A 25,403-nucleotide genomic window follows, 5' to 3' on the forward strand; every position below is an offset into this window, starting at 1 on the left:
AGAATGGAACCCACAGGGTTGATGTACTGTTTCTGTTCTTTGTTTGATATTGGGATTTCTTCATTATTGAAAGTAACATTTAGCCCCATTCAGCAATGAACTTCAATTATATCTGTGTCCTCTTTAATAATATTTAAATTTCAGAGTCCATTACTTGTATATATTTTTTTATTCTGTAGCTTTATTAAAATTTTTGTTTTGCAGAAGAGTTATAAAGTTACTACATAGCTTCAATATGCCCTTCACCCTGATGCCTCTAATAGGATCTTATAACCATGGACATTTATCAGAACTAAGAAATTAATATTGACAGTGGTGCGGTTTACTAAACTACAGACTATAAATATATATATATATATATAGATTTAGATTTTGAGTCTTCCCATTAGTATCCTTTTTCTGTTCCAGGACCAATCCAGGACACTAACTTGCATCTAGTCATCACGTCTCCTTAGTTTTCTCCATTCTCTGACAGATTCTCAGTTTTCTTTGTCTTTCATGACCTCGACACTTTTGAAGAGTGCTGGTCAGGCATGTAAAAGTCTCACGATTTGGATTTGCCTGGGGTTTTCCCATGACCAAACTGAGGTTCTGGGTTTTAAGGAAGGGTACTGCAGTGATGAGTGCCTTTCTTGTCACATCTCAGCATGACTTACCACCTCCATCATCTGCTTAAGGCTGTGTTTGCCAGGCTCCTCTTTGTCAAGTTGATGTTTTCCCTTCCCATGCTGTTTTGTTAGAAGCCAGTCACTAAGCCTCACCAACACTCAATGATAGAGAAAATGAGCTTCACTTCTTGGATGATGACATCAGTGAATAGAGCCAGTTTTAGTTCTTCCTTCCCTGGTTGTTTTTCTTTTTAAGTAGCTAGGAATCCAATACCTTGTTGAATAGAAGTGAGAAAGGACATCCTTATCTTGTTATTGATTTTAAGGACATTTTAACTTTTATTGCCTAATCATTAAGTATGATATTAGCTCTAAGTCTTTTGTAGATGGACTTTATTATTTTACTCATATATTTTAAGTTCAACCTTCCTCTTCCAATCCTCATTTTTTGTGCCGGTATTAATACTCCCAGAACACACAACAACCTACTTTTCTCAGTATCTGTAATATTTGCCTATTATCCTCTAAAAAAAAAGTACATATGTTTTTAATAACAGGCTTTTAATTTCTTCTTAAAATACAGGTTTCTTAATTAAAACAGTATATTCCATACTATTTTCAGTTCTTCATAGTTTGATGGAATCTTGTTTGATCATTTTATTAGAAGTTGTATATATGGAATAAGTATTGATGCTTATTTACCCTAATTCAAACTATTGTCCCATAGTCAATGGAACATTTTTGAATGTCCAGAAAGAATAGTTTCAACTTTCTGAAAGGTTCAGGAATAGCCTAGGATTCTGTGGTTGTTTTTGAAGGCTGGAACTTTCCTGCTTCAAATTTTTCTTTGAACTTTAAGTAGTCTCTTCTTTTATCAAAATATTTTATCTGTAGAGAAAATGGGTTTGAAATAAGGGTAAGTTGTGCAGCTTAGATAGAAGCACAGATTTAAATGTAACAAATTCAATATAAATTGTATAGTGACATAAGTGATTTATATTCTAGAAACATTTTGAATCAATGCATTTGATATTTAAGAGTCTCTAAAGAGGGTGAAGAACAGTGAGTGAGTCCTAACCCTTTACGGATCTTGAGAATTTAAGCAATCCATGAAACTTCGTGAGAAGTGTACATGTGCTTAGACATGTGAAACTTGCCATGCAAGTTCAGAGTTCAGAGACCTCACATCATAAAACATAAGAAAAATTTATACATTTTTTAAATCATTCCATAATTTTTATCAATTTATCTCATCCAGAAACATACACTTAAGGAGTCAGTTAAAAATTATATTTATGAACTGTGACTAAGTAAATTATAAAACTTCAATAAGACTTTTTATTTATATCCTCTTGCCATAGGGACTTTGAAGTATCTTAAGACCTCATATCCTGAAACAGTAAAATCACAGTAGATAATCAAGGTCAACCACAAACCTGTCAGAGTATCTGTATGAGCTGCTTTACAACAAGGAGGCAGAATACCACACAATTTTGTCAGAATAGAAAACACTAGTTCTTTTGTTAAAAGTTTTCTTAAGAATCAAATCCTCTATTATTCAGTGGAGCCTGACTAAGTGAAAATTAGCTTAGATTGAGAATGTAAAAAGCTTGTCTCAAGCCGGACAAGACACAGATAAAGCCAGCTGCAAAGTTACCATTTCACCTGAGGACACACTACAGCCATGGAGTGTCCTAACAGACATAAGTGACTATTGCTTTCTTATTCACCACAAAATGCTGTACTTTAGAATCACAGATTATCAGAAACTTGCTCTTAGAAGTTACCAGTAAGAGTGAAACATCCTACTTTTGCCTGGAGGATCTAAGGTACTTTGATACACAGAAGCAGCCTGGATTCCAATCTAGGTGCAGGACTTCAAATAAGGGATTTCTGATTGATCATGACATTCAGCACTTACTTTTGTAAAAATTGGACACTGGGTCTACTTCTCAGTCCAGAGCTGACGATGACTGTTTATACACAGCTTTGCTTTTAGCCATTTCAATTTTACCTAAACTCTACCCTTCCCCCAAATCCTCTGGCAACTCCCTTCCTTTGGTTGATGAGTTGCCCAGTTCCTCTGGTATGCGGTCTTTCTGGTCACAGCATGTTATAAGTATGTCAGACTATACATTTACTCCTGGTCTTAGGCTGATGAGGCTGGGAGAGATGTTACTTAGAAAGGGCACCCAATGAAGAAGTGGGTAATGTTCTTAAAATTTTTGTGGCAAATTAATCATCTTTGCATCTCCTGTCACATGTCTAGTTGCTGGACAGGCAATTCTATTTATGAGGGCCTATCGACATTTGAGTTCCAACTGGCCCAGAACTCAACCCTTCTCCAAATGTTTCTCCTCCTCTACTATTTCAATGAACTCATCACTACCCACCTCTCTCACCACTTCTATCACTAGAGGCCAGGTCCTCATTTTCCATGTGGATAGCTCTTTAAGGTGGTTTCAATCTACCTGTCACACTGCTGGCATTTCTGAAACCCAGATCTGACCATGTCACTTGCTTGTTTTTATCTTTATTCTCTGGCTATGACATCAGCTTGGAAAATAACACAAATTTTGAAGTCATAGAGACCTGCATTCAAATTTCCTTTAGTATTTTACTGGTTAGCTGATCTTGAACAAATTATTTTACTTTTCTGAGCCTTAGTTCCTATTGTGTAAGCATACAATGGTAGATCAAAAGACTTGAAAATTAAAGCTAATGAAAACAAAATCTCTCTCATAGAATGCACTCAGAGACCTTCTACCTCCCCCTACCGCTCCACCTCCTCATACACAGCTCTGGAAAAATCTCTCCTTTTTAATTCTACGGCTATTAGGTGAGACGTCAACAAGGTAACACTTGAGGAGAGGGCACAGGTGCAAAGGAAGAAGGCTGAGGAGGAAACCTCAGTTTCACCCTGAACAGGAACGGCACTGCAGAAGAAAACAGTTCTGCATGGGAAAATGGCTGGCACTGTCAAATGTTGCACAAGTCAATTAGAAGATATTGCTACAGTACCCTCCGCCCACCTTTGCTGGAGTCATCTCTTACTTCACAGGTCCCTCTCATTTTCTTCAACAATACTCATGTTGTGACTCTGGTGATTTCAGTGGCCACGTTGTTGATCCTCCAGTACCCTGGCCTCTCAGTACTTCCATGTCTTGTCCTCCAACCTACATTACTCCCAGGATCAAAAAAGCCTGGAGCTTGTCCTCACCAATAAACAGCCCTTCCATAATCCCAATTCTAAGCATCCCATTTCTCACCTTTACCACCCCTTCACTTTCCCTGTCAGACCCTGATGCCAACAACCATCAACCGTGCCACCTCTCACTGACTCCTATCCCTCCCGTGTTCTCACTTGTCACTCTCACTTCCCCAGTCACTCAGAATGAAGTCACCATCTCTGGCCTCCCATTACCTCTCTGACCCTCACTTCTGCTATTTTCTCCTTGCTGTTCCTTTAACACACTGAACCTGTTCCCACTGCAAGGCTGTTGTATGTTATCCTGCTCCTCTCCTGAAAACTCCCCTCCGATATAACTCCTGAAGCACAGTATGCCACCCTGTCTCTGGGCTGCACTGATATGGTGTCTTTCACCGAGGCTGGGAATGTGGGAGGAGAGGCCCTTTGGGTACAGGGTAGGAAGAGTTCAGTCTTGTATGTGCAGAGGTCAAGGTTGGGCAGAATCTGGTCTGCTCAACAGATGCTTCTGGACTAGGAGAGTCAGCCAGGCTTCAAGCTATGGCTGTAGATAGAATTGTAGAGCAAGTAGCATAGAAGGCATCTTTAAAGGGCACTGGCATTTATCAAACACAGAGGAAAGCATTCATAGAAGCAGTGGCTGCTAGAGATGGAGGAGAACTAGGGGAGTCAATTGTAAAGGGACCCAAGGAGATAGGGCTTTGATATGTAAACAGTGGAAATAGACTTTATGTCTCAGTTTCTAGAACACCAGGGAAACCTGTACTAGCTATTTTCATGGATCCTTTTCTTGCTTGACAGGCATGGGAAGCAGCATGTGGAGCAGGGAAGGTCATGGCATCTGAACTCTAGACTAATAAACTCCAAGCCAGGCTCTGCACCTTCAAGTGACGTCATTTCAATATGTCTGTGTTCTCATCTGTAAAACTGGATAACAGCGTTATTGTGAGGAATAAAAGTTAGGTGCCATATTTGCAGTGCTTACAGCATATGCTCAGGCAGTTTTAGCTATGGCTAGGACACGGTAACCCAAGAGGGCCTTGTGTCATGACAGCCAGTTAAAGAGTGGAAGACAGTAAAGAAGACTGGCTGGCCATCTGAAACCCTTTATAATGCAGAGAACAGAAATTGCCCTGAAAGTCAGGGAATGGGAGGGAGGGTCTACTGGCCACTAGATTAGAGAAAAATCAGTGGGTTTAGGGGAGGATACAAAAATAGGGCTGAAGTGTGACTTCCCAAGTGTGAATGGGCTAAGATGGTGATTTCCAACCATGGTTACCCACCAGAATCACCTGCAGAGCCACAGCCCTTTTGAAAGAAGGTGAGTTTCTAGTTACCGAAATTCAGTAAACCTGAGGTGAGGTCTGGGACATAGCCATTAAAAAAAAAAAAAATCACACAAATCTGATAGGCAACTTGAGTGGGAAATCATGGCTAGGCTAGACAGGTTTCATAGTACTAAGGGCTCCTGGGGAAATGTGAGGGCAGGGAGAGAGTGGAACCAGCCACTACTCTGGCCTTGACTTACCTCAGGGCTGGCTCTTAATCTGCACCACTCCCACTCACCGCAACAGCCTCAGGTCCTTACCCATTCCCAGCGCTGCCCTGATCTGAGACTGATAGCTCAAGAGCAGAAGGGAACAGTGTAGTGATGGTATCGTGGCCTTAAAGGAATTGGGTCTAACATCAGCCCAGAAGCCCAAATTTTCCACCTACTTAAATCACAAGTTACTCTCAAGGCATCTACGTAAATCATCTATCCAATCACAAAGCCCTGCATTTATCAGTTTTCACCTGGTAGGTCAAGTTAAGACATTTACTCTTCATAGTAATCTCATGAGATAGGCTACATTATGCTGGCTTTACAGATGAGGTCATCTAAAGCAACTCCTATCCACTGGCTTACTACCAGGTCTGCCCCACAACATGACCCGGACACTATCACAGTCTTGGGGTCTCCTTCAAGCCCCAGTCTCCTCATCCACAAATATTTAGTGTGAAAGAATGAGGACCCTAAAACTACTTCATTTCTAAAATGCGTGTTCTCAAACTTACACTCTGGAACAGCATGGTAGAGTGAAAAAGCACAGACAAATCCAGGTCCAAATCTTACATCAGCCAGTTGGGCCTGACTTGGAATTAGAGTTCTGCCACTTACCAATATTGAGCACTTATTTTGATGTTCTGAGCTTCACCTGCCTCTAGAAATTGAGAGCAAGCCACCCATCTGTAACTGCACTGATGAAGGAGTATCAAGCACTTACACAAGAGCACTTACTAAACTCGAGGATGTTAGTTCCCTTTTCCAGCCCACCTCCTGTACTAAGGACAGGCAATCCAGAATAGGAACATCTGTCAGGGAGGCATCTAGGGCAGCTGGTGGCAAATCGACAGTATGAACATTTCTTCTACTTTATAAACTATTCTTTATATATTTGGCATATGATTTTGGGTGGGTCACTGGGAATACTTTACTTCTACAGTAGCTTGAGGCCAATAAATTTGCCAACTGTTGCCCAAGATTAAATATTATCCTTCAAGATCCCAGAGAAGTCTACCAATTTAGTGGGTTGAACTTTTCTGTATTGTCCATACATTTGTTTTGTTTTAGAATTACCTTTAAAGCGTCAGGTGACATTTTCCAAAGGTATGCCTGATACAAGCCAAGATTACCAGAGTTTTCTCTGTTGCTCACAGAAACTGTTGATTTGACGTCCCTCAGACAGTGCTTCACTTCATAGACTACCATTCGCACTGCAGAGCAAAAAGAAAGACACTCACATATGACTTACCCACTGTTGGGGACAACTGGATTCAAATGAGCTTCTCAACTTCTTACATTGTGAAGCACCGTCTGTGTTCTCATCTAAACACTTCCAGTATTCATCCCGAGCTCCCCAGCAAACCTCTCTTTCTTTCATAGATGGGGCTGCCATTCCCAGGGGGCTTAAGCTGTTGGACAAAATAACATTCTATGTCAATAAGGAACTTGCAATTTGAGTGAAGGCAAGGAAAAAATACCGTCATTCCCTCCACCCCATTTTTAAGTTACACCTCTGGATTTTAATGATCCAACTGAAACTGATCAGTTCTAAATTAACCATACCCGGAACACCGGCTTTTTGAAGCTTCTCTCCCTACCCTTCGTAATTTGATCCTCCACTGGGGTGGCAGCTTGGTCCCGGTGGAATTGGGTTCTCTCATTATTATTCTGTACACACTCACCATTACATTAGGGCAGCTTATTTATTCCCACAAGCTTGTTTCCCCATCAGTAAAAAGAGGGATAGCAGTGCCTCTTTTATAAGGCTGCTGTTGGAACCAAACTGCTGTACAAACGCAAGGGGGCAAAATTACCAAGCAGTGAGACAGGGATCGTGGGTGTAGTCAGAGTAGGGTGAGGGCATCTGGAAAAAGACCCCTACCAAAACTCCGTATTAAACAATTAAGTAAAGTCAGTCATAGTAATTCTCTAAAGTAAAACATAAAACTACGAATATAAGCATTATTCAGTGAAGATTAATTAAAACTTAAAAAGCCAAAAATAACTTAGCCTGGAATGCTTGAACATCCCCCAGATAAGAAAATACCTCAGCATAACCCATGTCTTGTTTGTGTCAATTAAATGAGGCTATTATAAAATTTACTTTAACCTGCTAAAAGACCCAGTTTATCTTTAACTTTATCCAGATGTTGCTTTTCCTCCTCCAGACCCTAATCAAATAATATATAACCTGGGCAATTAATATAGCAAGCAGGCCCAGGTGTAAACAACATAGTGAAGGGCAGGAAGGATTCCATCTTAAAGATAAGATTGCATTTTAAAACCCAAGAAGTTAAGAAGTAAGATTCCTAACTTACTATTTAGCAAACAGACAATAACTCAGCCCACCTTGAGAGCAGGACAGGAAGACTTGACTGATATGCTCCCAAACCAAGAAACTGCTATTCTGGGAAAGAATCAAAGCAGTACATTTCTTACGTTAACTCTGCAAAATAGTCTGGAAAATTGATAACTTAGTGTCTCTTCAAAAAGAAAAATTTAGAGACCGTTTGGTGGGTCTGCATCCCTAGCTCTTTGTCTCTCACCTGCCTATAAACCCCCTAGACAACGCACCACTACGGACCCTCTTGTACCCTCCTGGCATGAGCCAGAAACTGTCCTCTCACTTTACCTCCAAATAAAAGCCTCTCTCTGGATCTCCTACCTTGACTGTTTGCTAAGTTCATTCTTCGACTCTGCAAACAAGAACCCCGGCATCAGCAGGACAAGGAGTACCACCCAGTCCGGCCGAAGTGACCTCCGGGGCTCATACTCCGCGGTTGCCCGCCGGTACCCACCAGCAAGCTGACCTCTCCGCCAGCCCGGCGCAGACGGGGAAAGGGCACGCAGGCCAACAAAGGGGAGGAGAACGCGGAGCAGAGTCTGGTGCCGGACCCCGGGCAGGACTGTGCGCAAGCGGCGCAGAACTCACGACCTTCCAAGCAGGTAATTCACGCGGCGAATTAGCCGGTCTCCTAATGACCCTTCCGGGCTACCGTTTGCGCTCGGGGGTGGGACTTCCGGCTCGCTTTCTTACCTTTGGCAGACTTCCGGGCCTGCTCTGAGGAAGGAGGTGGTGCGGGGTAATGGTAGGTGTGAGTGAGCGAGAGTATCTGTCGCAGCCGAGCGGTGACGTCCTGATGCCCCTCTCCCCACAGTTTGTCACAACCTTGAGGAACTCTGCCCCTTTCGTGAATCAAAGTTTCTCTGTATAACTCGTTCAGCGCCGCTCGGAAGATCAAACCTGCCGGACAAAGCGGGTTTGTGTGGAAGCCTGCACCTGAGCGATGAGAGCTGGACGAAGCGTTACGGATGATAACTTAACTCTTCGTTTCTTAGATTAAGAGAAAAGAGAAAGGATGGAACGGCCCCGAATGAGGCAGGTGACGACCCAGGACACCTGGCAAATCAGTGACCAAGCTGAGAGCTCAGGGCACCGGGCTCGCAGGCCCCCGGTTGCGATTTCAACCTGGTGCGGTTCTCACCATCGTCATCACCTCAGCTTGAACCCTGCGGCTTTTTTCTGTGGCTGGAAAAGATCCTTTTAGTTGGTATTTGGAGACATCTAGTGTAAGAGAATATGAAAGCAATGTTCCAGTCTGCTGAGATGTGAAGTTTGAGGGATTATAACGAGCCTGATTAGAGATCCCGGCTTGGATACCTGTACTGTGGATCTGAGATTTGTGAAAGGTGGTATAAATTGGTCATGAGAGTTGGGAAAATAAATTTTTGTATTTCTGTTCTAATCTTTCTTGTTTTAATCTTATGCCCCAAACGCCAAGGGTATTAAAAAGAACGAAAAGAGCTCTAGATATTTTGAAAGGATGGTATTTTAAATATAAAAAAGCACATTTATGGATAAAGATTAGTCGTCTGGTTCTCATAAGATTCCATCTGCATCCTCTAGTCCTCTTGAAGGTCCAAGTGCTTATAAAACTCAAGCAATTTAAATTTCTGCACTCAGTGCTGTTATTTGATCTTTTCTAAACTCAACATGCAGATCTTCAGGGTGGCTGTGTGAAGCTAAGTATCACGAAATGTAACAGTTTGAAAAGTATTTGTGTAAAGTGTATGAGTCTTAATACTGGATTCTTTATCTTTACTAAAGCAACTCATTTCTTTCACACTTTATATAAACTGCCCTTGGTAGACAATATCTTTTAAATATGAATGATGAGGTATAAATGGGATGAGAGACTCTTGGTGACTTATGAGTCAAAAAAATAAATATATTTTAAATTTTAAGTTTATGTGTACTTAATGGTAAGTGTATTAAAGTACATAAAGTGAAAGGACAGAGTTACAAAGAAAAAATACTATGGTCATATTAGGGTTTAACGAGCCTTTCTCAGAAATGAAGACAAGCAAAAGAAAAATCAATAAGGGTATAGAAAATTAGAATAATATGACTTACAAACGACCTGATTAATATATACATAGAATACAACCAAAATCAGAATGTATTCTTTTAAAGCAAACATGACACATTGCCAAAATTGACCACACATTTAGCTGTAAAGCAACCCTCAAATTTTAAGCATTAAAATCATTCAGCACGTTTTTTTGACACAATGCAATTAAGCTAGAAATCAATAAAGAACCGTAAGAACAAGGCCATATAACCTATAGTCAAAGAAAGAGTCATAATGGTATTGAAAAAATATTTCGAGCTGAAGAATAAAATACAAGAGCAATACCTGTGGAATGAAGCATAACAACTTAGGGCAAAATTTATAGCCTAAAGTAAATATATTAGAAAAATTAGCTGCAAGGTCTTTAGCTAAATATCCCTTTTCAAGAAGTTAGAAAAAGAGAGCAAAATTAAAGTAGAAGGAGAGGACTAAGAACAGAAATGAATGAAAGGGGAAAGAAAAGTAGAGTGCCAGAGATAGCCTGTACTGGCTCAGGGGAGCCAACTGCGCACATCTCATCTCAGCTGCATGGTCATGACAACAAGTGGGTAGCTTGCAATTGTCCACAATGGGAGTATGCACACTATGGAAATCATCAGACAAGGTAGTGTTATGTTCAGAGCCACTCCTGAATGTAATACATTCATAAAATCCAAAAGTTGAATTTTTTGGGGAAATAACTAGTAAAATTGACAAGTATCTGACAGTATTGAGCAATTAAAGATGTTAACAACGTATATCAGTAATGAGAACTATAGAGTCCAGAAAAAGAACATCTTGAAAACAATTTAATGTAATTAAATTTAGGTGAATGGCCTTACAGCACTAAACTATGTTTTCTACCTTTATCTTGCATCTACCTACCACTTCAGCATTTTATTAAAAATAAAAATAATAATAATAATAGGAGAAATGTGGGATCAACATATAAATCAAGTACAAAAATCAAACGAATATTCATATTTGACCTGATTGTTTATAGGTCATAATGCATGATCAAAACCGAAAGTTTCTGTGATGAATGCCCTTGTACTGTTCACCATGTAAGAATTTATTCACTATGTAAGAATTCGTTCACCATGTAAGAACTTGTTCGTTATGCTTCAGAAGATTGGAGACTGACGAGAATTAGGCTTGAGATGGATTAATGATTGTACATTGAGCGTTGACCCCCCTATACTGAATTTTATTGTTGTTAACAACCATTTGATCAATAAATATGAGAGATGCCCTCTCAAAAAAAAAAAAAAATTTAGGTGAATGTACAAATATGAAGAAAAAGGCCAACTTGCTGACTCAAGAGTAGAACATAAGAATAGTCCTAAACCATTGAATAATTTAAATCATTGGTAAAGAATCTTCACACACCAATTCCTGGTCCATGACTCCACGAGTAAATTCGTGTAAACTTCGGGATAATTTCATTCTCATTGTGTAAGGTTACCATAACTTTTGTACTAATTATAAAATCCCTAAACCTCTGAAACACCAAATTCTTTGGAACTCAGTTGAAAACTGTGACTTAGTAACATGAGACTCCTTATATTCATTATTTATATATTATTTAGATGACTACATATTTTGTAATAGAGATATGAATGTGTAAATATTTTTTATTACAGGTGCTGTTTCAGTTCTTGCTTTGAGTGTTACATAATTAATATATGTTGCATATTTCATAGTACTTTTCCAATATCCAAAAAATGTCTATATCTGGCTCTAGAGATTTCAGATAAAAATACATCGACCTGAATGGAAGAATATTTTTATGCCTTTGGGGTCTAAAATAATTTTCTTTTTTTGGTATCATTAATCTACAGTTACATGAGCAACATTATGGTTACTATACTCCCCCAATCATCAAGACTCCACCACATATCCCACTACAGTCACCGTCAATCAGGGTAGCAAGATGCTGTAGAATCACTACTTGTCTTCTCTGTGTGGTACAGCCCTCCCCGTGCCCCCACACACACAATGTCTGCTAATCAAATGCCCTCTTTTCCCCCTTATCCCTCCCTTCCCACCCAACCTCCCTGAGTCCCTTTCCCTTTGGTAACTGTTAGTCCATTTGTGGGTTCTGTGAGTCTGCTGCTGTTCTGTCCTTCAGTTTTTTCTTTGTTCTTATACTCCACAGATGAATGAAATAATGTGGTACTTGTTTTTCTCCACCTGGCTTATTTCACTGAGCATAATACCTCTAGCTCCATACATGTTGTTGCAAATGGTAGGATTTGTTTTCTTCTTATCGCTGAATAATATTCCATTGTGTATACGTACCACAGCTTCTTTATCCATTCATCTACTGATGAACACTTAGGTTGCTTCCATTTCTTGGCTATTGTAAATAGTGCAGGTACATAGGGATACATATGTCTTTTTGAAACTGGGCTCCAGCATTCTTAGGGTAAATTCCTAGGAGTGGAATTCCTGGGTCAAATGGTATTTCTATTTTTAATTTTTTGAGGAACTGCCATACTACTTTCCACAATGGTTGTACTAATTTACATTCCCACCTGCAGTGTAAGAGGGATCCCCTTTCTCCATATCCTTGCCAACATTTGTTGTTTGTCTTTTGGATGGTGGCCATCCTAATTGGTGTTGAATAACAGTAGGGAGAGTGGACATCCCTGTCTTGTTCCCAATCTCAGAGGAAAAGCTTTCAGCTTCTCACTGTTAAGTATGATGTTGGCTGTGGGCTGGTCATATATGGCCTATATTATGTTGAGGTACTTGCCCTCTATACCCATTCTCTTGAGAGTTTTTATCATGAGTGGATGTTGAATTTTGTCAAATGCTTTCTCAGCATCTATGGAGATGATCATGTGGTTTTTGTCCTTTTTGTTGATGTGGTGGATGATGTTGATGGATTTTTGAATGTTGTACCATCCTTGCATCCCTAGGATGAATCCCACTTGATCACGGTGTATGATCCTCTTGATGTATTTTAGAATTCAGATTGCTAATATTTTGTTCAGTATTTTTGCACCTATGTTCATCAGGGATATTGGTCTCTAGTTTTCATTTTTTGTGGTGTCTTTGCCTGGTTTTGGTGTTAGAGTGATATTGGCTTCATAGAATGAGTTTGGAAGTATTCCCTCCTCTCCTATTTATTGGAAAACTTTAAGGAGAATGGGTATTATGTCTTCTCTATATGTCTTATAAAATTCAGCGGTGAAGCCATCTGATCTAGGGGTTTTGTTCTTGGGTAGTTTTTTGATTACCGATTCAATTTCGTTGCTGGTAATTGGTCTGTTTAGATTTTCTGCTCTTCCTTGGTTAGTTTTAGAAGGTCGTATTTTTCTAGAAAGTTGTCCATTTCTTCTAGGTTTTCCAACTTGTTAGCATATAGATTTTCATAGTATTCTCTAGTGATTCTTTGTGTTTCTGTGGGATCCATCATGATTTTTCCTTTCTCATTCTGATTCTGTTGAAGTGTTTTGATTCTCTTTTTCTCTTAATAAGTCTGGCTAGGGGCTTATTTATTTTGTTTATTTTCTCAAAGAACCAGCTCTTCGTTTCATTGATTTTTTTCTATTGTATTTTTCTTCTCAATTTTATTTATTTCTTCTCTGATCTTTATTATGTCCCTCCTTCTGCCGACTTTGGGCCTCCAGTTTCAATAATTGTGACTTTAGACTATCCATTTGGAATTGTTTTTTCTTCTTTAAATAGGCCTGCATTGCTATGTACTTTCCTCTTAGAACTGCCTTTGCTGCATCCCACAGAAGTTGGGGCATTCTGCTGTTGTCATTTGTTTCCATATGTTGCTTGTTCTCTGTTTTAATTTGTTCATTGATCCATTGATTATTAGGAGCATGTCATTAAGCCTCATGTGTTTGTGAGCCTTTTTGTTTTCTTTGTACAATTTATTTCTAGTTTTATACCTCTGTGATCTGAGAAGTTGGTTGGTAGGATTTCAATCTTTTTGAATTTACTGAGGCTCTTTTTGTGGCCTAGTATGTGGTCTATTCTGGAAAATTTTCCATGTGCACTTGAGAAGAATGTGTATCCTGCTGCTTTTGGGTGTAGAGTTCTGTGGATGTCTGTTAGGTCCATCTGTTCTATTGTGTTGTTCAGTGCCTCTGTGTCCTTACTTATTTTCTGTCCGTTTGATCTGTCCTTTGGAGTGAGTGGTGTGTTGAAGTCTCCTAAAATGAATGCACTGTATTCTATTTACTTCTTTAATTTTGTTGGTATTTGTTTTACATATGTAGGTGCTCCTGTGTTGGGTGCAGAGATATTTATAATGGTTACATGCTCTTGTTGGACTGACCCCTTTTTCATTATGTAATGTCCTTCTTTGTCTCTTGTGACTTTCTTTGTTTTGAAGTCTATTTTGTCTGATACAAGTACTGCAACACCTGCTTTTTTCTCCCTATTGTTTGCATGAAATGTCTTTTTTCATCCCTTACCTTTAGTCTGTGTTTATCTTTGGGTTTGAGGTGAGTCTCTTGTAAGCAGCATATAGATGGATCTTGCTTTTTTATTCATTCTATTACTCTGTGTCTTTTGATTGATGCATTCAGTCCATTTACATTTAGGGTGATTATCGATAGACATGTACTTATTGCCATTGCAGAGTTTAGATTCATGGTTACCAAAGGTGCAATAGTGGCTTCTTTACTATCTAACCATCTAACTGTAACTCACTTATTAAGCTATTATTACCAACACAGTCTGATGATTCTTTATTTCTCTCCTTTCTTATTCTTCCTCCTTCATTCTTTATATGTTAGGTGTTTTATTCTGTACTCTTTTGTGTTTCCTTTGACTGCTTTTGTGGATAATTGATTTTATTTTTTGCCTTTAGTTAGTATTTGGTTGGTCTGCTTTCTTTGCTGTGATTTTATTTTCTCTGGTCACATCTATTTAGCCTTGGAGTACTTGCATCTAGAGCAGTCCCTTTAAGATATCCTTTAGAGGTGGTTTGTTGGGAGGCACATTCCCTGGACTTTTGCTTATGTGGAAATTGTTTAATCCCTCCTTCAAATTTAAATGATAATCTTGCTGGATACTGTATTTTTGGTTCAAGGCCCTTCTGTTTTATTGCATTAAATATATCATGCCATTCTCTTCTGGCCTGTAAGGTTTCTGCTGAGAAGTCTGATGATAGCCTGATGGGTTTTCCTTTGTAGGTGACCTTTTTTCTCTCTTTGGCTGCCTTTATTACCCTCTCCTCATCTTTGATCTGTGCCATTTTAATTATTATATGTCTTGGTGTTTACCTCCTTGGTTCCCTTGTGTTGGGAGATCTGTGGGTTTCCATGGTCTGAGAGACTATTTCCTTCCACGGCTTGGGGATATTTTCAGTAATTATTTTTTCAAAGACACTTTCTATCCCTTTTTCTCTCTCTTTGTCTTCTGGTATGCCTATAAAGCAAATATTGTTCTGTTTGAATTGTTCACACAGTTCTCTAGAGTACCTTTTATGTCTCTCTGCCTTAGCTTCTCTGTATTCTTGTTCTCTGATTTCTATTCCATTAACAGTCTCTTGCACCTCATCCAGTCTCTCCTCTTAAGTCTGTCTACTGATTGTTTTATTTCTGTTATCTCCCTTCCAACTTCATTCCTTAGTTCTTGCATGTTTCTCTGCAGGTCCATCAGCATGGTTATGACTTTTATTTTGAATTCTTTTTCAGGAAGATTGGTTGTATCTATCTTTCCAGGGCCCCTGTCAGGCATTGTCTGAGTGATTTTTGACTGTACCAGATTTGTCTGCCTTTTCATGGTGATAGAAGTGATTTCTGGCAGGTGGCATGTGTGTCAGCTGGGAGAACAAAGTCCCTTCCTGCTTGCTAGTCACCTTGCCCTTCTCTGCTGCCTGTGCAGGTTACCTACACACAGGGAGCAGTCTCTGGAATAATCTCCTCAGCTGCCATGGGTGGGGCGGCCCTTGGGATAGCCTAGGGCACTATGGGGTTTACAGATGCGCCAGGTGTGTTTTCTTGTGAGAACGGCACCCCTTCATGCCTTCTGCACCTTGCTCCAGCTTCCTCTGTCTGTGCCAGGCAGCTGCATTCTGGCGGCAGCCTCTGGGTCTGTTCCGGTTAACTGCGTGCTGGGAGAATACTCTGTGGTTGCTGTGGGCAGGGTGTTCCCTGGCTGCTCTGCAGCTGTGTTGCATCCACTGGTTTGCTTGCAGCACTGGCTTGGGGGAATTAATGGCAGGCTGCTTATCACTGTGAGGGGCTTTGGAGCTGCATTGCCACCCAGGGGGTTAGAGCACCTGAAGTTCCCTAAGATTCACAGCCTACTGGGCTGAGTGTGCTAGGACGATTTAGTCCAGATGTTAAGCCCTTGTTCCCTTAAAACTTTTAAAAAGTGCCTGCTTTTCTTTTGTCCCAGGGGAGACGTCTGTGGGGACCCGCTCGCAGTCTCCATCTCGGATAGAGATATCCGTTTCTCTAATATCCAGTACACCATGCAATGTGTGTCTGTGCTCCTGGTGCAGATCACCAGGGCTGGTTATTTAGCAGTCCTCTGCATCCACTCCCTCCTCACTCGGGCTGGTTATTTAGCAGTCCTCTGCATCCACTCCCTCCTCACTCTGATTCTTTTCCTCCCACTGGTGAGCTGGGGTGGGGGATGTACTCGGGTCCCGCCTGTTCATGGCTTTGTATCTTACCCTTTTCGTACGATGCTGAGTTATCACAGATGTAGATGTAGCTTGGCTGTTGTACTGTATCTTCTGGTCTTCCTTTTAGGAATAGTTGTATTTGTTGTATTTTCAAAAATATTTATGGTTTTGGGAGAAGATTTCTGCTGCCCTACTCACACTGCCATCTTGAGCTGTCTCTCTCTAGAATTTTTTTTTTAGTCATTAAGGAAAAGATCAATAAATTCAATTACATTAAGGATTAATTTACCAAACAACACCATAAAGCGAGTGGAAAAGACAAAGCCACAATGTGGGAGAATGTTGTAAAACAGATAACAAAAAGTTAGTACCCAGAACATATAAAGAACACCTACAAATCAATAAGAAACAGAAAACTTAGTTTTTAAAATAGGCAAAAGACTTAAATAGGCACAGCACCAAAGAAAAAATACAAATAACCAATACAAGAAAATATGTACATCCCTATTAATAACTACAAAAATGAACATGAAAATCACAATATTATACACCAACCAGACAAAAGAATAATTCATGAGTGACAGTAACATGTTTTTTTCTTTTTTTGAGAGGGCATCTCTCATATTTATTGATCAAATGGTTGTTAACAACAATAAAATTCAGTATAGGGGGGTGAACGCTCAATGTACACTCATTAATCCATCTCAAGCCTAATTCTTGTCAGTCTCCAATCTTCTGAAGCATAACGAACAAGTTCTTACATGGTGAACGAATTCTTACATAGTGAATAAATTCTTACATGGTGAACAGTACAAGGGCATTCATCACAGAAACTTTCGGTTTTGATCATGCAATATGACCTATAAACAATCAGGTCAAATATGAATATTCGTTTGATTTTTGTACTTGATTTATATGTTGATCCCACATTTCTCCTATTATTATTATTTTTATTTTTAATAAAATGCTGAAGTGGTAGGTAGATGCAAGATAAAGGTAGAAAACATAGTTTAGTGCTGTAAGAAGGCAAATGTAAATGATCAGATGATCAGGTGTGTGCCTATGGACTAAGTATTAATCCAGGCTAGACAAGGGCAGCAAGACATCCACGGATGCAGAAGATTTCTCTCAAAGCAGGGGGGGTGAGGTTCTGAGCCTCACCTCTGTTGATCCCCAAATTCTCACCTGATGGCCCCCCTGCGACTGTGCCTGTCTTAGGTTGTTCCTACCTTGAGGAATCTTACCCATCTCTGGCTAACCAGTCATCTTCCGGGGCCATACAGGGAAATGTAAAGTTGGTAAGTGAGAGAGAAGCCATATTGTTTGCAAAGGTTAGCTTTTTACTTCTTTGCAGATTTATGCCCTGTGGCCTCTATGCCCAGCACTTGTCTCGAGGTATCTTTACCACCTGGAGGAATTATGATACTCGGTAAATTCGATATGAGGCACGAATTCTATTTAAGGGTTGTAATTAGGAAGGAAGAAGAAAAGCTATAGATGTAGCATATGAAGGAAACATGGGAGGATTGATTATTTCTTTGACATATCTTCTTGTATAGTACCTTAAGTATGTATAGGTTTTAAACTACTAACTAATTTGCACACACATATTAACATAATAGGAATATGGTGACATAAACAAAGCAAATCTATAATTACCATCCATCTCCAGTGAAGCCAAGAAAACCATTTAGGCACCCTAGGCATTTGTGAAAATTTATCTATGATATGATGGATATTGTCCAACTGTACTTGAACCATCAGACAAATTAAAGCAGCCCATTTCTGGGATCTGTTCACATCCCATATGTTCTTTTAACCATAGATAGTCTATAGTCATAAGATTTTGGAGTGCTACAACTTGCACCCCTCCCAACTCCTGGTTGAGTTCCAACAGTACAGATCTGGTCAAATTCATTGTCTCACTGTATGCACATGCCAGCCTAGACATCTCCCTCCTCATTCTTATGGCAAGTCCAGGAGACGGTGGGCTGGATGCAGCCACAACCACAGCATCGTCCGGATCCCTGTGGAGGCTTTTTGATGATCATCCCCCTGGCACAAGTCCTCCAGAGAGTGCTGATGCCGGAAGCTCCTCCTCATATCGTATCATAGTTCATTTTCTGGGTATCCAAGCTAGGCCTTGATCTTCTGCATAGAAACAAACAGACCCTTTGCCGACACTTTGACATGCCCTCTATACCACTGTGCAGAACTCATTGGAGGGCAGCACACAGTAACTGCTTTTTTTTTTTTTTTTAATTAAGAGAAAGGAATATTATCAGAAAAGAGTACCTCCATAGCTGATCATCTGACACCCTTTAAGTGATCAACATTAAGGATATTTAAAGCATGCGTTGATTTTTGATTTACCAATAGTTTTATCCTGTTAAGGAGTAATCCCCCTTTTCTTTCTTTCTTTTCTTTCTTTCTTTCTTTCTTTCTTTCTTTCTTTCTTTCTTTCTTTCTTTCTTTCTTTCTTTCTTTCTTTCTTTCTTTCTTTCTTTCTTTCTTTCTTTCTTTCTTCTTTCTTTCTTTCTTTCTTTCTTTTTTTTTAATTTTTAATCTACACTTACATGAAGAATACTGTGTTTACTATGCTCTCCCTATATCAGGTCCCCCCTAACAACCACATTACGGTTACTGTCCATCAGCTTAGCAAAATGTTGTAGGTCACTACTTGTCCTCTCTGTGTTGTGCAGCCCACCCCCCCCTTTCTCCCTCCCCCCCATGCATGCTAATCTTAATACCCCCCTTCTTCTTCCCCCCCCTTATCCCTCCCTTCCCACCCATCCTCCCCAGATCCTTTCCCTTTGGTACCTGTTAGTCCATTTTTGGGTTCTGTAATTCTGCTGCTGTTTTGTTCCTTCAGTTTTTCCTTTGTTCCTATACTCCTCAGATGAGTGAAATCATTTGGTATTTCTCTTTCTCCGCTTGGCTTATTTCACTGAGCATAATACTCTCCAGCTCCATCCATGTTGCTGCAAATGGTTGGATTTTTCCACTTCTTACGGCTGAGTAGTATTCCATTGAGTATATGTACCACATCTTCTTTATCCATTCATCTACCGATGGACATTTAGGTTGCTTCCAATTCTTGGCTATTGTAAATAGTGCTGTGATAAACATAGGAGTGCATCTGTCTTTCTCAAACTTGATTGCTGCATTCTTAGGGTAAATTCCTGGGAGTGGAATTCCTGGGTCAAATGGTAGGTCTGTTTTGAGCATTTTGATGCACCTCCATACTGCTTTCCACAATGGTTGAACTAATTTACATTCCCACCAGCAGTGTAGGAGGGTTCCCTTTCTCCACAGCCTCGCCAACATTTGTTGTTGTTTGTCTTTTGGATGGCAGCTATCCTTACTGGTGTGAGGTGATACCTCATTGTAGTTTTAATTTGCATTTCTCTGATAATTAGCGATGTGGAGCATCTTTTCACGTGTCTCTTGGACATCTGTATTTCTTTTTTCGAGAACTGTCTGTTCAGTTCCTCTGCCCATTTTTTAATTGGGTTATTTGTTTTTTGTTTGTTGAGGCGTGTGAGCTCTTTATATATTCTGGACGTCAAGCCTTTATTGGATCTGTCATTTTCAAATATATTCTCCCATAGTGTAGTGTTCCTTTTTGTTCTATTGATGGTGTCTTTCGCTTTACAGAAGCTTTTCAGCTTAATGTAGTCCCACTTGCTCATTTTTGCTGTTGTTTTCCTTGCCCGGGGAGATATGTTCAAGAAGAGATCACTCATGTTTATGTCTAAGAGGTTTTTGCCTATGTTTTTTTCCAAGAGTTTAATGGTTTCATGACTTACATTCAGGTCTTTGATCCATTTTGAGTTTACCTTTGTATATGGGGTTAGACAATGGTCCAGTTTCATTCTCCTACATGTAGCTGTCCAGTTTTGCCAGCACCATCTGTTGAAGAGACTGTCATTTTGCCATTGTATGTCCATGGCTCCTTTATCAAATATTAATTGACCATATATGTTTGGGTTAATTTCTGGGGTCTCTAATCTGTTCCACTGGTCTGTGGCTCTGTTCTTGTGCCAGTACCAAATTGTCTTGATTACTATGGCTTTGTAGTAGAGCTTGAAGTTGGGGAGTGAGATCCCCCCTACTTTATTCTTCTTTTTCAGGATTGCTTTGGCTATTCGGGGTCTTTGGTGTTTCCATATGAATTTTTGAATTATTTGTTCCAATTCATTGAAGAATGTTGCTGGTAATTTGAGAGGGATTGCATCAAATCTGTATATTGCTTTGGGAAGGATGGCCATTTTGACGATATTAATTCTTCCTAGCCATGAGCATGGGATGAGTTTCCATTTATTAGTGTCCCCTTTAATTTCTCTTAAGAGTGACTTGTAGTCTTCAGAGTATAAGTCTTTCACTTCTTTGGTTAGGTTTATTCCTAGGTATTTTATTCTTTTTGATGCAATGGTGAATGGAATTGTTTTCCTGATTTCTCTTTCTATTGATTCGTTGTTAGTGTATAGGAAAGCTACAGATTTCTGTGTGTTAATTTTGTATCCTGCAACTTTGCTGTATTCTGATATCAGTTCTAGTAGTTTTGGAGTGGAGTCTTTAGGGTTTTTTATGTACAGTATCATATCATCTGCAAATAGTGACAGTTTAACTTCTTCTTTACCAATCTGGATTCCTTGTATTTCTTTTTTTGTCTGATTGCCACGGCTAGGACCTCCAGTACTATGTTAAATAACAGTGGGGAGAGTGGGCATCCCTGTCTGGTTCCCGATCTCAGTGGAAATGCTTTCAGCTTCTCGCTGTTCAGTATAATGCTGGCTGTGGGTTTATCATATATGGCCTTTATTATGTTGAGGTACTTGCCCTCTATTCCCATTTTGCTGAGAGTTTTTATCATGAATGGATGTTGAATTTTGTCAAATGCTTTTTCGGCATCTATGGAGATGATCATGTGGTTTTTGTCTTTCTTTTTGTTGATGTGGTGGATGATGTTGATGGATTTTCGAATGTTGTACCATCCTTGCATCCCTGGGATGAACCCCACTTGGTCATGGTGTATGATCCTTTTGATATACTGTTGAATTCTGTTTGCTAATATTTTATTGAGTATTTTTGCATCTACATTCATCAGGGATATTGGTCTGTAATTTTCTTTTTTGGTGGGGTCTTTGCCTGGTTTTGGTATTAGGGTGATGTTGGCCTCATAGAATGAGTTTGGGAGTATTCCCTCTTCTTCTATTTTGTGGAACACTTTAAGGAGAATGGGTATTATGTCTTCTCTGTGTGTCTGATAAAATTCCGAGGTAAATCCGTCTGGCCCCGGGGTTTTGTTCTTGGGTAGTTTTTTGATTACTGTTTCAATTTCTTTGCTTGTAATTGGTTTGTTTAACTTTTGTGTTTCTTCCTTGGTCAGTCTTGGGAGGTTGTATTTTTCTAGGAAGTTGTCCATTTCTTCTAGGTTTTCCAGCTTGTTGGCATATAGGTTTTCATAGTAGTCTTTAATAATTCTTTGTATTTCTGTGGAGTCTGTCGTGATTTTTCCATTCTCATTTCTGATTATGTTGATTTGTGTTGACTCTCTTTTTCTCTTAATAAGTTGGGCTAGAGGCTTATCTATTTTGTTTATTTTCTCGAAGAACCAGCTCTTGGTTTCGTTGATTTTTGCTATTGTTTTATTCTTCTCAATTTTGTTTATTTCTTCTCTGATCTTTATTATGTCCCTCCTTCTGCTGACTTTAGGCCTCCTTTGTTCTTCTTTTTCCAGTTTTAATAATTGTGATGTTAGGCTATTCATTTGGGATTGTTCTTCCTTCTTCAAGTGTGCCTGGATTGCTATATACTTTCCTCTTAAGACTGCTTTCGCTGCATCCCACAGAAGTTGGGGCTTAGTGTTGTTGTTGTCATTTCTTTCTAAATATTCCTTGATCTCTATTTTGATTTGTTCATTGATCCATTGATTATTTAGTAGCATGTTGTTAAGCCTCCATGTGTTTGTGAGCCTTTTTGCTTTCTTTGTAGAATTTATTTCTGCTTTCATACCTTTGTGGTCTGAAAAATTGGTTGGTAGAATTTCAATATTTTGGAATTTACTGAGGCTCTTTTTGTGAGCTAGTATGTGGTCTATTCTGGAGAATGTTCCATGTGCACTTGAGAAGAATGTATATCCTGTTGCTTTTGGATGTAGAGTTCTATAGATGTCTATTAGGTCCATCTGTTCTAGTGTGTTGTTCAGTGTCTGTGTGTCTTTACTTATTTTCTGCCCGGTGGATCTATCCTTTGGGGCGAGTGGTGTGTTGAAGTCTCCTACAATGAATGCATTGCAGTCTATTTCCCTCTTTAGTTCTGTTAGTATTTGCTTCACATATGCTGGTGCTCCTGTATTGGGTGCATATATATTTAGAATGGTTATATCCTCTTGTTGGACTGAGCCCTTTATCATTATGTAGTGGCCTTCTTTATCTCTTGTTACTTTCTTTGTTTTGAAGTCTATTTTTTCTGATATTAGTACTGCAACCCCTGCTTTCTTCTCACTGTTGTTTGCCTGAAATATGTTTTTCCATCCCTTGACTTTTAGTCTATGCTTATCTTTGGGTTTAAGGTGAGTTTCTTGTAAGCAGTATATAGATGGGTCTTGCTTTTTTATCCATTCTATTATTCTATGTCTTTTGATTGGTGCATTAAGTCCATTTACATTTAGGGTGACTATTGAGAGATATGTACTTATTGCCATTTCAAGCTTTAGATTCGTGGTTACCAAAGGTTCAAGGTTAGCTTCTTTAGTATCTTACTGCCTAACTTAGCTCGCTTATTGAGCTGTTATATACACTGTCTGGAGATTCTTTTCTTCTCTCCCTTCTTATTCCTCCTCCTCCGTTCTTCATATGTTGTGTGTTTTGTTCTGTGCTCTTTTTAGGGGTGCTCCAATCTAGAGCAGTCCCTGTAGGATGCCCTGTAGAGGTGGTTTGTGGGAAGCAAATTCCCTCATCTTTTGCTTGTCTGGGAATTGTTTAATACCACCATCATATTTAAATGATAGTCGTGCTGGATACAGTATCCTTGGTTCAAGGCCCTTCTGTTTCATTGCATTAAGTATATCATGCCATTCTCTTCTGGCCTGTAGGGTTTCTGTTGAGAAGTCTGATGTTAGCCTGATTGGTTTTCCTTTATAGGTGACCTTTTTCTCTCTAGCTGCCTTTAAAACTCTTTCCTTGCCATTTTAATTACTATGTGTCTTGGTGTTGTCCTCCTTGGATCCTTTCTGTTGGGGGTTCTGTGTAATTCCATGGTCTGTTCGATTATTTCCTCCCCCAGTTTGGGGAAGTTTTCAGCAATTATTTCTTCAAAGACACTTTCTATCCCTTTTCCTCTTTCTTCTTCTTCTGGTACTCCTATAATACGAATGTTATTCCTTTTGTATTGGTCACATATTTCTCTTAGTGTTGTTTCATTCCTGGAGATCCTTTTATCTCTCCCTATGTCAGCTTCTATACGTTCCTGTTCTCTGGCTTCTATTCCTTCAATGGCCTCTTGCATCTTATTCATTCTGCTTATAAATCCTTCCAGGGATTGTTTCACTTCTGTGATCTCTTTCCTGACATCTGTGATCTCCTTCCGGACTTCATCCCACTGCTCTTGCATTTTTCTCTGCATCTCATCCCACTGCTCTTGCATTTTTCTCTGCATCTCATCCCATTGCTCTTGCATTTTTCTCTGCATCTCTGTCAGAATGTTCATGATTTTTATTTTGAATTCTTTTTCAGGAGGACTGGTTAGGTCTGTCTCCCTCTCAGGTGTTGTCTCTGTGATCTTTGTCTGCCTGTAGTTTTGCCTTTTCATGGTGATAGAGATAGTTTGCAGAGCTGGTACAAGTGACCGCTGGAAGAGCTTCCCTTCTTGTTGGTTTGTAGCCTTTTCCTGGGAGAATAGCGACCTCTAGTTGCTTGTGCTGGGCAGCTGTGCACAGACAGGGCTTCTGCTTCCTGCCCAGTTGCTTTGGGGTTTATCTCCGCTGTTGCTGTGGGCTTGGCCTGGCTGGGGCTGTTCCTCCAAAATGGTGGAGCCCCGTTGGAAGGGGAGTGGCCAGGAGGCTATTCATCTCCATAAGGGGCCTCTGTGCTCCCTGCTGCCCAGGGGGTTAGAGTGCCCAGAGATCCCCAGATTCCCTGCCTCTGGTCTAAGTGACCTGTCCTGCCCCTTTAAGACTTCCAAAAAGCACTCTCCAAACCAAAACAACAACAGCAACAATGAGAGAGGGAACAGAAAGAAAAAAAAAGGAAAAAACCCGCTATTTTTTTTTTTTTTTTTTTTGTCCTCAGGTGCCGGTCCCAGGCACCTGCTCACTGGTCCTGCTGCCCTGTCTCCCTAGTACCAGGGTCCCTGTCCTTTCAAGGCTTCCAAAAAGCGCCCACCCACTGGTCCCGCAGGGAAGGAACGCTCGATATTCTTTGTCCTCAGGCACTGGTCTGGATGTTGTCCTGTGTCCTGTGGTCTCTATTTTAGGAAGATTTTTCTTTGTTATATTTTCATAGCTCTATGTGTTTTTGGGAGGAGATTTCCACTGCTCTACTCACGCCGCCATCCTGGCTCCGCCCCAACATGTTTTAACAAGGATGAAGCAAGGAAAATCTTCATACACTGATGGTAGCGTAAATTGATACAATCATTTTGGAGAACAGTATGGTATTACCTAAAAAGAGTTGAAAATACACATTTACTATGACTCAGCAATTCTATAGAATCTCCTGTACATGTGCATCTTTGTAATCTAAAAACAGCATACAACCCAAACATACCAATAATAGACTAGATAACGTATGACATAGTCACACTGAAATCTGAGGCAGCAAGGCAAGAGCACATGATAGCTACTTAAAACATTGAATTGCAACATGGGTGAAAGAACCAAGTCAACCAAAGACCAGATATAAGTACATCCACTTATATAAGATTCAAAACTGGCAAAACTCAACTATGCTACTTAGGGTACATAAGAACTAAAACTATTAAGGAAGGACATAGGGAATGTGGTCAGTAAGAGGTGCATAGGGGACTTCTGTGGTGCTAACAATGTTTT

General features: G+C 39.8%; 1 protein-coding gene and 1 long non-coding RNA gene across 4 annotated transcripts; one reads left to right on the forward strand and one right to left on the reverse strand.

Moving 5' to 3' along the window:
* Positions 1-889: 889 nt before the first annotated feature.
* COA6 (cytochrome c oxidase assembly factor 6) lies at positions 890-8,373 on the reverse strand. 3 transcript variants are annotated; one of them, XM_073241281.1, is made up of 3 exons: positions 8,170-8,373; positions 6,609-6,768; positions 890-1,496 (listed from the first exon to the last, which is right to left on the reverse strand). In XM_073241281.1, exons 2-3 carry the CDS (start codon positions 6,750-6,752, stop codon positions 1,401-1,403), a joined length of 240 nt encoding a protein of 79 aa, XP_073097382.1. In that variant the 5' UTR covers positions 6,753-6,768; positions 8,170-8,373; the 3' UTR covers positions 890-1,400. The 3 variants fall into 3 exon arrangements, with proteins under 3 accessions (XP_073097382.1, XP_017532324.1, XP_017532325.1); XM_017676835.3 differs by having other exon boundaries at positions 8,025-8,373; XM_017676836.3 differs by having other exon boundaries at positions 8,158-8,372.
* A 35-nt stretch (positions 8,374-8,408) lies between these two features.
* On the forward strand, positions 8,409-9,105 carry LOC118972201 (uncharacterized). Its single transcript, XR_005061046.1, has 2 exons — positions 8,409-8,448; positions 8,699-9,105. It is a non-coding gene; the product is annotated as an uncharacterized lncRNA (long non-coding RNA).
* The last annotated feature ends 16,298 nt before the right edge of the window (positions 9,106-25,403 follow it).

Source organism: Manis javanica, chromosome 7 (genome assembly GCF_040802235.1).
Source record: "Manis javanica isolate MJ-LG chromosome 7, MJ_LKY, whole genome shotgun sequence".
Taxonomy (NCBI): Eukaryota; Metazoa; Chordata; class Mammalia; order Pholidota; family Manidae; genus Manis; species Manis javanica.